The following is a 12030-nucleotide window of genomic DNA, read 5'->3' on the forward strand; positions in this document are numbered from 1 at the left end:
GGCTGTTAAGTATATCTGATCTCTCCCCTTATACTTCAATGGGCCATTAACGGTCACGGCCTACCTTATTTAGAGTAAGGTCTAGTCATCTCAAGTTAAGCCAAACTGGATGTGTCCATTAATTTATAATTTAGTCTATCAACATTTACATATTCTGACCTTTTTATAGATATAATTAGTAATCGCTGAAGCTTAATTTGTTTACCTTTTCATAGCTGTTATATTCTTATAGAATTCATACAGTCACATCCTTAATTTACAATTCAATACAAATTAATTTCTAGCGCGTGTAATTAAATTAAGTTGACCATATACAAGAAATAATTAAATCAGAGATATTAATGTGGCCAAACAGAATTTGAAATCCCACAAAACAGGAGGCATATTTATAAAACAATAGTGTACTATAGAAGCCTTTTTGCCAAAGAAGTCCATTAATTAACACCTAATTAATATTCCATTTCAATTACTGTTTTTTCAAGCAATGGAAACTTCCATCTTACGCAATTTTACAGACTAAACCCTCCTATATAATCCCCTGGCATGAAGTTATTCTACTGTGACTTCTCATCTCATATTTTATAAAAAAAATGTATACATATTTCCACACACAAAAAAAAAAGTATCTTGTTTAACTATATATATATATAGATGAGGTATAAGGAATGGCAGTTAAGAAGCAAAACCGCAAAAGAAACATATTGCTTTTCCAGCGCTGGCGAACGGGTCCCACCACTCAGAAACTTCCACGTGTACAGTACAGTACCACTACGACCATTTCAAGACAAAGCACGCACGGAGCCATTAACCAAAACTGTACAAAACCATCCAACATTAAAACCATCATCTCCTTACAAAACTATACAATACCACAAAGAAAAACTTCAAAAGAAGAACAAAAAAGAAAAAAAGATGATGCATCAACCGCGGCGTCAGCAACTGACTGCCGATCTGTGGGCGAAGGCCGGAGAGTTGGAGAAGCAGTTTGCGAGCTACAAAAAGAAAGTCGAGAAATCAGATCAGGCGAAAGATGAGTCGACACCAAGGGAGAAGAGAGACGATGGCAGAGGCGAGTATTACGAGAGGTATATGAGGATAAGGGATGTGAAACTGAGACAACAGTTGAGTCTTCGAAAGCAATCCGAGATGACGGCCATGTGGGAGCAACTTGAGAAGAGCCGGGCTGAGATGACAGTGCGGTTTGGTGGAGGCGCCGTTGGGAGAGCGGGACCGGGACCGGTACGGGTACGGACGCCATCTCCGTCTGCACCGAAGAAAACCGTGCAGGTACGGTAGCTAGCTTGTGAGCTGTGATATATCTTGTTACATCTTTTGTGTGTTTTTTTTCTGAGTAAATAATCAAATCAAACTGTATTCATGTGAATGTTTTCAAATTTGTTTTATGAAAGTTCAATGTATACATGCATATTGCATAAGAATGTGTCTCCAAAGAATAAAAGTTTCTCTCTGTTTCTATTTTCTACCAGTTGACATTACAAATATAAATTTTTGTGTTTTGTTTAATTATTCTGTTTATTAATTTGATGAAGTCAGCATATATATATTCTCATTAATGCATGTCTCTATAGAACCCCACCAAATCCTAAAACCATTGATGTCTTGCAGCAAAGAATTTAATGTTTGCTCTTGAACAATCACATTTTTTTTAAATTTGTTCCTTTTGTATTTATTTGGTGTATTTTATATTTGGTTGGATTTATTTATTTGAAAATAAAGGTGGTGTTTGTTGTTTATAGCTGACAAAATGTTGACAGCGACAATTTTTTTTTTTATTATTATTGAGATAGTTTAAAAATTAACAAAGGATATGCCTTGATTATTAATTACCTATGGTTAATTTAATCTCAGATCTATTATTCTATGCTTGAACACTGGTTTGAGATTTGTCATCTGTCTACGAAAAGTACACTGGTTGATTCAGTTTAATGGAAAAGAACAATTAAAGCCTGCTGGCTAATTGCTGCAATAGGGAAAAAAAAAAGTACAATTAGAATATGAATATATGTAAAAAAAAAAAAAAAAAGATTCTTGCAATGGTTTTTACCATGTAATTTATGGTATTTACCATGCACCGTCATAATTGTGAAAAAAAATTAATCTTGCATTACAAAATTTAATTTGTAATAGATTATTTTTTATTTTAAAATTTATACAGTTTAAAATTAACATATTTCCAAATTTTCATTTCCTACATTCCAATTTTGTTTTGAGTTTAATATATCCTCAAATCAAAATACTAAATCTAAATTTTTTAATCTTCAGTTTAGATTATACTACTAGAATGGTTTTTGGCATTAGAATTAATTGATTTGCATAATTTGAACTATTTAATATTGGAACTTGTAAATTAAAATTTGTTACTTTTATACTTGAAAATTTGTATTTGTTTATTTCAAATTTTCATGAATAAAATTGTCAATTTAATATAATTTTAAAGTTAATATTTATTATATGAAGTTTCATTTTTTTTTTTGTAATTACCGATTTAGTTGATTTAGATATATAATATTTCCATAAAAAAAACACTTCTGATTGCGTTGTGGAAATTTAACAAAAAGAATATTAATTGATTTTAATATTTCAATGTTAATATGTATAATTAAAAATTAGGAGGAGATAAATGACACTGTTTAGCTCCCAAATCATCTTGAATCTGAAACAATTGGAAAGAAGAAAAAAAAAAACATATTTTAGCATTAACTTAATTAATATTTAAAAATATTTAAAAAAAAAATAGGCGCCTATATAATATGTGGGATCCTCCAACCTTTTCCAACTGTTTCCTTAATTATTTTCAACTATAAAACTGGCATTAACCCAACTAAAATATTACCCTCTAAAATAAAAATTCAAATAAAAGATACATGGCTATGCATAAACACTAACCCAGCTATACACAAACTGTAGCAGCTATTTTATTACCTGATATCTTTTTCTTCCACCCCAGCACGATTCCTAATCCTATTTATCTATTTTTTTTTTTTAAAAAAATCATTAGAACACCTCGCTAAATAAAATGTTTTTACATCCAATCAATTGACTGTTTCGCAATCAAGCTGTTAGCCCATGATTTCAATTTAATTTGGGCTGGGCTTTGTTAATTGATTGGAACTTTAATGATTAGTTAATTAATTACTTAATTTTAAATGGAACACCTTCATTTTTATACAAACAATCCAACAGTCTAAGAATTTTTCAGAATTTGTTATTGTTAGATTTTTTTTTCATATATATAATAACAGTTTTGTTATTTTACCAACATTTTTTCCCTTGACACTAACAGTTAAGAAGAGAATTCTCAGATGAAAAGAAAGGCCAGAATGTGACACCTAGAAGTACAAACACAAGCACAAAAAGACATGGCACCCCCTCTCAAATTACACCATCAAGCTCTCAATCCTCGACCACTCGCGCCTCTACCTTACCGCAAAGCCCGAAACGATCAAACATGAACTCAACCAATCAAACAAGAAGCGTACCAAGGCTCAAGTCGCCTGCCCGTTCACCTGCTATATTTTCGGATTTGCGTAAAGAAAACAAAACACCGGTAACTCCTAGAACAAGGGTTTTAACCAAGAGTCAGAGTTTAGTGTTGGAGAAGAGCAATGCTAGAGGGGCACCGCAAAAAAAGGCGCCTCAAACCGTCAAAATTAGCTCAAGGTTTAATGATACCGGTGCTACCATTGAGTCGAAGGAAGACGACCAAATGACCCCGACTGCCCTTGAAGAAACCCCACAAGCCGCGATCGACACATTTTTTGACCCGGACATTACAATTGAAGACGACATATTGCCTAAATTACAGGAGACTTTAACCGAGATAGTGTTAAATAAAAAAACTGAAGAAGAAATTCCGAGTGTGTGGTCCAGTTCGAGCCACGAAATGCTTGATCATGAAAATAACAACAAAGATGATAACACGAACATTATTGAACCTGACATTGCAAATAACAGTCATATTGATTCAATCACTGTGAGCAATATCAACAGCATATTGAATCCCGCAATCGATGATGATGAGGAATCATCCGGTGGGAGTTCGAGATCATGGTGCTCTAATTTCGAGACATCTTTTTCGAGATCAACTGTTGATCCGGCGATTGATTCTCCAATTCTAAGCCCACGCGGGAGCGGGTCCACTTCCTTCAGGTTTTTGCCTGAGCCAACCACCGTTAGAGTGAGAAAGAAGTGGGAATCACGGTCGATAAATTCCCCGAGAGGCATAAAGAGATTTTTAAGTTTCGGGAAGAAAAACAAAGGAACCGAGATATTAGCCACTGACATGATCTCGCCTCATGGCGGCTTAAGTTCAATTTTCATGGATGATGAAAGTGATAATGCTTCAAACGTGATTAATCAAATGAGCTTGGTGTCATACGAGGCTAACGGGTCCAAAAATGAAATCGAGTCAGAGAATAGCGATCGACTATCTGTCTGCCAACAAGGTATGTTTAATTTCTTTCCAGCAGTAGAATTGCACAAATATGAGAAATTTTAAATGAATCTTTTGGTCGTCGTGTAGATACAATCTCTCAACACGAATTCATCAAAATAACAATCTATCGACATGGTACCATTGTGGGGGTCTTTTTCCCAGTAGTATTTTCTTTAAGGTATACTGGCATGCAGCATTGAAATTCGACTACTGTTAATTGTTCTAAGTGTGAATTTCTTTTTATTTTGAGTGTGCTTATTAGTTACTGGTAATGAGTATCAACTAGACAGCTCTTTAACTGCTTTGAACTAATTATAAAATGCCAATGATCTTTATTATTAACTTATCGAAACACCGGTGTTATTCATGTCATACTGGTTAAATTCTACGGGACTGTCAATATTCAGTTTCAATTTTTCTTGGTTTTAAAATGAGTTTCCAGAAATTAACCTTTTTTATTTGCAGCTCATGCTTTGACTGGCTCCCTAGCTGCTTCTGGTGCAAAGTATGATCAAAAGGAGGATCTCTTATCTATAAATTCTCAAAAATGTAAGTATTCAATCTTTCTAAGATCAATTAACTCTTCAAATTATACTATCTTTATACCATTTTACATTTTTTCATGCAAACCTGTGACCTGTGGGTGCTTCTGCTAATTAATCTATAAATTTTGCTTATTTCTACAGCTCATCGCTCGTTCTTTTCCTTCCCACCATTTCTTAATTTTCAAAGAAGCTGAATCCAAGATGAGATCATAAAAATGGCTAAAATGAGCTAGAATGTATTCATTCATTAACTGAGTGTGCCTTTTTGTTATCAATCAGTTTCTTTTTCTATGTTCTTAATTTATTCACATCTTCTTTTCTAATTTTATGCCTTTGCTCTGTTCTAGGATCTTTGTTCTGATTCTCTGCTTACAGTTATACTCATCAAAACAGAACAATTATTTTAGAACTTGAGCATTAATTCTCCAAATTGACCATTATTGGTTTGTTATTCTTTACTTCATTTTATTTATATTTAATGAATTAATTATGAAATCTTCTATTTAGATGATTTATGCTCACTTTTCCAAAAGCAGTTGCGCGCATGTACCAATTATATCTGTAGAAACATATTTTTATCAGATGCATTGTAAGATGGTTGAACTGACCTACATGATATTTTTGCATTCAAATGCTTTGTTCATTGACTGTGTAACAGTACTTCTTAAATGCATGAATTCTGACTGAGTTTTGCACTGTAAAAAGTCATAGATGGACCCCTTTGAAAGAATAGTTCATGTCTCAAATTCAGGTACAAGACTGATCCAGTCCATTCTAAAATAGAAGGACCAGATGTACACGCCTGATATCTTGTACGAGACTAATTATGGGCGATCAATAATACTTGGATCTGAATCATAGCGCACTGTATGTGTGTCGTTACTTAATTATGTACCACCACTTTTGGGTGGTACATACATAGTACACAAAAGCGGAGCCAGTGTCAGATTATCGAACTATGGGTAAAATACACAATAAGAGTCAATTATATAAAAATAAAAATCAATTTTATAATACTATAATATTTTACTCTTTAAAAAATCAATTATAGAAAATTATAAAAAGATACAAAAAAAAAAAATCAGGGTCAATTGAAATTAGTTGACCCCCATTCCTTTTACGAATCCGTATCCTCTCTATTACTACAGAGATACTGTTCCGTAGAGTTACTAGATCTGAACCGTTCCTTTTAACTTGGCACGAATCTCAAAGCCCAAAAATACTGCCCCTATTGCGATCCGAATCTCAAACCGATTGAGATTTAATCTCAAACTGTAAAGTGAGAGTGATCCTCTACAATACTATAGAGGATACGGATTCTTCCTTTTACTTGGTCCGCCCGTGATAGTACATACATCCTACAATTATGGTATCAATGGCACCCTTCTATTTGTTTATTGATCGATATCGTATTCGATAAGATGAGTATAGTTAAGAATTTTTTTTTTCGTTGACTTATTGAATATGGACATAGATAAAAATAAATTTATTAGCTTAACGAGTAAGGATACAGTTAAAAATTATTTTGTATCCGTTACTCTATAGGTATTTATAAAAAATTAAATTATATATAGATATATATCATATAATAATTAGTTATGATATGATATAGTTTTTTCCCTAATCTAAAAATATATGATGTAACTCTAATAAAATATTCTTTTCTTTTTCTTTTTCTTTTTCTTATTTTGAAAAATATTTTATTAAAAGCATAAAAAGAAATGTCAAATAGCACTATTTTTTCATATTTGATAATATATCAATAAAAAAAATTCATTAATTTATCAGTTATAAATATAAATATAAAAAATTCGCTAATGTAATGAAAATGAGTAAAAAAAATGCTTCCACTCAATTTGTACTGGATCCGTTGGCACCACCATAGTTACAAATGAATTATTCGGATTCGGTTCGGCGAGTTCAAAATTTTTGTGATTCAGGAATATTTCGGGTATAATTCGGGAATGATTCGGAATTATCCAGATCAAAGATCTCTGTCCTGTAAGAGAGAAAAAAAACCAAAAAAATATATATTTAGGGAAAAGTTTGGGAAAAATTCGGAAAATTTGGGAAAAATTCGGAAAATTCAAGAAAAGCTCATAAAATTCATGAATTATTCGGATTTAATTTGATCAAAGTTTAGTCAACCGAATAATTCGATATTCGGTTCGACATTACCAAAAAAATGAATTATTCGGATATAATTCGAGTATAATACGCGAATCTTGTCAGTATGGTCACCACTGACTACAAGCAGAGACAATAAACGGACAAAAATGGTTTACTTTGGTCAAACTTCATCGGGTTTTGATTACAGTTTCGGTTCGGATCTAGTCCTTTCTCGGATGATCAAGATTCCCAAAACTAAGCCCAAAGAAAACAGCACTATGGGCCTCCGGCCCATTTTACAATGGGCCCAATAGCTGTGACGGCAGCCAGCAAAGGGTCAGAATGTGGCCACGTCCGAGGCGAACCCAATCTACGGGTATATGTAATGACAAATCATAATTTACTTCAAGCAGCGCATCAGTCAATGTAGTGCTGCTTTAACTTTATTGTCTGTGTGCTGCGTAAAGAAAACACTTCTCTGTCAATATTTTTACCCCAATCTGCACCCAGTCACCCAAACCCAATCCCCAACCCCAACCCCAACCCATCTTCTTTCTCCAAGACTCGAACCAAACCAAAATTAATAAAAATAGAAAAATACTCATAGGAATTGCTACTTGCTACTCCACCATGGCTTGTGCTTCACTCTCTGGATACACCCTCCTCTCAGCGCAACCCACTTGTTCAAGATCAAGAACGAATCATATGGTGTCTAAGCCGTTGGATTCCAGCTTCAACGGCCACAGATTTCCGGTGCTTGTTAAGTCTCGCGCCTCAACTACATTGGCGCCTAGGAGAGTGCCTCTGATATCCCCCATTTGTGCCAAGGTAGTTCAATTCATATGATGAAAAAAAATTAGCGTAATGTGGCGTCGTGTTGTGTTGTTTGTTCATTGTTACTGTTGTTTGGATTCTTGCTGTAAAAAAATATGATTTATTTTTGTAACAGAATTCAATATTTAATCACTCTATGTCTTATCATGTAGTTTATCATCAACTAGGTGTGATAAAACAAATACATAAAGGAATATTCTTGCTATGATTCTGGCTTGCAGCGCCGTATCAGATTATAAGAATATATATAAGAGCAACAAAACAAAATAAGATGCCTTGGTATCAGATTATAAGAATATATCATGCAATTTCCTAAAGGGAAACCTTATTTAATGTGTATAATTTATAATTTCTGGGGAACTGGAAATCAATATCTGTTCATAATTCTTATTTAATTAGCATCAAGCAAGTTATTAATATTGTTGATTTTGGGTCTTTTTAGGTAGGCAAAGGTGATGTGCCGCCTAATTTCACATTGAAAAATCAAGATGGGAAGAATGTATCTCTGTCCCAGTTTAAAGGAAAACCCATAGTTGTATATTTTTATCCAGCTGATGAGACACCTGGCTGTACCAAAGAGGTAGATGTTTATATATATAACTATATTTTTCTAATATTTCATATCATTTTAGTATCAGATCCTCAAATCATGCATGTGGGTTTGGCCTTTGAAAATGCCCAAGTTGCTTCTAGTTAGTATTATATTGAAGAAATTACAGATATGCATGTGTGGAAGTGGAATGGATCACAATTTTGTTTATTTTACAGTCATATATGATAATTGGTACTAACAAAATGCTAAATTATATTTCTTCAGGCATGTGCATTTAGGGATTCATATGAGAAATTTAAGAAGGCCGGTGCTGAGGTTGTCGGCATCAGTGCTGATGATCCTGATTCTCACAAGGCAAGAAACTAAAATTAATCACATTTCACAGTCACTGTTTTAGTCTATGTTACTGATGATATACAGTGGTTTACTGGCAATCTGGCATTAATACAGGCATTTGCAAAGAAGTACAAGTTGCCATTTACATTGCTAAGCGACGATGGAAACAAGGTGAGGAAGGATTGGGGGGTACCTTCGGACTTGTTCGGTACTTTGCCGGGACGACAAACGTACGTGCTCGACAAGAAGGGGAAGGTACAATTGGTGTATAACAATCAGTTTCAGCCCGAGAAGCACATCGATGAGACCTTAAAAGTTCTCTCCAGCATATGAGCTCTTTTTTTTTTTTTTTATGTTTTGTATAACTCTGAAAATGTACTCGTGCATTTGTTATTTAGTGTTAATATGTATAGACAACTGAGGAAATGTAATTTCTCCTTAGAGCATGTGTGAAAACATGTATAATTAATTATACGCGTATTAATTTGTTAATTAAGTGTGATGTTTTGTATAATTTGATGATGATATCTTAATACAATAAAAAAGAATGTTATGGAAATGATTTTTCTTGTACGATAAGCTACAAATTATTTTATGAAAACTCATGTTTATAGGTATGCAAAAGAATGTGCTGAAATAAATATTTGGTTGTATCATAGGAATAATAGTGAAAAATACTGTTTTGTTTAGAAACTATTTATATCTATTTATAAATTTTTATTTATATTAATACTGAATTTACTAATTACGTAGAATGGATTATGAACCTTGAAGGGGATACACATGAGTGGTCATCGATCCACCAAAATCAAAATATGATATGGATTCTGGATTCTGGATTCTTCTAAATTTTCCACTTTAGCAAATATTATTTATCGTGAAGAGTGAAGACCATCACCCAATAAATTATAGTATGAAATCAGCATACAGAAACCGACTCAGTTTCAAAAGTCTGGTCGGTTCGTATTTGCAAGCCCAAAAAGATATCTGGCCGGCCCATTAGTATACCTGTGACGTCGGTTGTTTGTATTTGGGGAAATTTTATGCATGCTTCATTTTTTAAATATGATTTGGGTTTTCAAGTTATCTAACACATTTCAAACTCAGATGAATTAATACAGATAATTTTCTCACTTTGTAGATTAAGAACATATGACCTCTCTTATGAGAGTTATGTATCTTTGTCACTATATCAAAGTAGATTATTTTAATGCATACTTCTTAAAATTTTCAAAATTACATTTTTTTTTTGTAATCATATTTATTCTTCTATTTTTTTTTTTTTTTAAACTTATCTAACTTAATTTATTCCTATTAAAACTCATTTTAAATTTATAAAATATTAATTTGTTTTTCTATTACAAATTAAAAAATATATATAATGTTTAAGACAAATGTTCAATCACTATTGTGACATACTTACAGGTGTATAATTAAATATCACTATTGCTTCACAAGTAAAAAATATATATTATCTGCTCTCAGAAACTAATTAATTAGAAGATCTATATAGACAATTAATATATCTTTTAAAAGAGAAATTTGTGATTTTTAAATTTAGAAGAATAAATATGGTATTATGAATTTTAGAAGATTTCAAAAAAATTTGAAGGATATACGTAAAATACCCTTTTTTGTATTTTTATGTTTGTTTGTATCGTCTACGCCACATCACCACAAAGTCATATCATACTTCATGATTTCCATGCTACGCTTATTAGCCACCAAAACAAGATTCAATTAATTAGTGGCCAGCAGAACAAGTTTCTGGATATTAAACAAATGATACAACAAATAAATAGAAAATGAGGGGGGCCACTCACATCATACAAAGACAAAAAAATAAAAAAAATGGCGTAAATTAAACCTATGTCATCCATTCGTTTGATCACGACCCCACCAACCATTAGGAATTTTTTTTAGAAACTATAAATAAAATAAAAAATTAGTTGCTTTGTTTTTTAAAAAAACTACAAGAACCGAGATGTCATTTCGGTCCCAGCCGTTTTCACAAATTTCGAAAAAAAAATATGTTGAAAAATTGTGAAAATACATGGGATCAAATTGTGAAAAAATCGGGACCGAAATAGTATTTCGGTTCTTATAATTTTTATAAAAAAAATATAATCATGTTGGTTTCATAAAAATCTTTTTTTTAATTATGGTTTATAAAAAAATTCAACCAATAGATCAAAATCCTTGAGTCTGGCTGTGCTGGCCGTACACGTGTCCAACTTATCATCCACTTGGGATGAAAGAATTTGATGGGGAACTAGGTATATCCGGTTAACTCAAAGACAAATTTTGTTTAAAACATTGTAGGTGCATTGAATTGAAGAAATTAAGAAATTTCACCGAATACAATGGATTGACCAATTAATCCAATCCGTCTCATAGAAAATTGATAAGTCAATAAAATGTTAATCAAGGAGCTTTTTTTTTATTATTGTAAATGAAAGTATCTAAGTTTTTGTAAATGGTCAAGGCAATATTTTTTAGTACTAATTTTTTTATATATGAAGAAATGTAATTAATAAGTACTTACCAATGTAGCTTCCATCTAATTATTGACATTACAAATATTTAAAAAATATATATATTGGCATTACAAAGTATATAATTGTGTACACAATATGATCAACAAAATAATAATCAATTATTAACGCATATGGTTTTTATTTATAAAAGGTTACTACATAATAAACATGTATAAAATGTTATTTTTATAAAAAAAAATTATCGCTTTTAAAATTGTCATTAAATAAGTACATGTCGGTATTCGTCCTTAAAACATATAAAAACATATATTGTAATTACTAAAAACTTAAAGTTTGATATTAATGTATTTGATGAAGTAAAGATTGTGTTTTGCTTCCGCTCATGAGATTTATTTTCAAAATTCAAACAGTTGACCTGAACTGTTTTAAATTATTCTTATATTAACAATTAATGAATTTTCTACCTATCTAATAAAAAATTAAAAATATATAATTTGGTCTTCACGTTCATTTTTAAAATGGAAATTCCGTTTAACAGTTTAAATTGACAATTTAGATTTCAAAAACAAAGACATAAGTGATCCGACTTAAAAACTTAAATTAATGATTATATAGATTAAATGATTAATAGATGTATTTTCGTCAAACAAATATCACTAGATAAAATAACATGTGTCTTTACTCTTTTGCAACCAGAGA

At 31.8% G+C, this 12030-nt stretch overlaps 2 protein-coding genes across 2 annotated transcripts; both read left to right on the top strand.

Annotated features, from left to right (window-relative positions):
* Positions 1–559: 559 nt before the first annotated feature.
* Positions 560–5492, top strand: LOC144552698 (uncharacterized). The gene is made up of 4 exons (XM_078300692.1): positions 560–1287; positions 3305–4466; positions 4922–5005; positions 5143–5492. Exons 1-4 carry the CDS (start codon positions 652–654, stop codon positions 5193–5195), a joined length of 1935 nt encoding a protein of 644 aa, XP_078156818.1. The 5' UTR covers positions 560–651; the 3' UTR covers positions 5196–5492.
* Positions 5493–7581: 2089 nt separating this feature from the next.
* On the top strand, positions 7582–9325 carry PRXQ (Thioredoxin superfamily protein). The gene is made up of 4 exons (XM_078301555.1): positions 7582–7938; positions 8387–8524; positions 8762–8851; positions 8948–9325. Exons 1-4 carry the CDS (start codon positions 7741–7743, stop codon positions 9164–9166), a joined length of 645 nt encoding a protein of 214 aa, XP_078157681.1. The 5' UTR covers positions 7582–7740; the 3' UTR covers positions 9167–9325.
* Positions 9326–12030: the final 2705 nt, after the last annotated feature.

This window comes from Carex rostrata, chromosome 4 (assembly GCF_964058835.1).
Source record: "Carex rostrata chromosome 4, lpCarRost1.2, whole genome shotgun sequence".
Classification (NCBI taxonomy): Eukaryota; Viridiplantae; Streptophyta; class Magnoliopsida; order Poales; family Cyperaceae; genus Carex; species Carex rostrata.

Coding starts and splice junctions, on each gene's coding strand:
- PRXQ (XM_078301555.1), top strand. CDS start 7,741: ATGGCTTGTGCTTCACTCTCTGGATACACCCTCCTCTCAGCGCAACCC. Junction 8,525..8,761: donor CACCTGGCTGTACCAAAGAG/GTAGATGTTTAT, acceptor ATATTTCTTCAG/GCATGTGCATTTAGGGATTC. Junction 8,852..8,947: donor ATGATCCTGATTCTCACAAG/GCAAGAAACTAA, acceptor GCATTAATACAG/GCATTTGCAAAGAAGTACAA.
- LOC144552698 (XM_078300692.1), top strand. CDS start 652: ATGAGGTATAAGGAATGGCAGTTAAGAAGCAAAACCGCAAAAGAAACA. Junction 1,288..3,304: donor CACCGAAGAAAACCGTGCAG/GTACGGTAGCTA, acceptor TGACACTAACAG/TTAAGAAGAGAATTCTCAGA. Junction 5,006..5,142: donor ATCTATAAATTCTCAAAAAT/GTAAGTATTCAA, acceptor TTATTTCTACAG/CTCATCGCTCGTTCTTTTCC.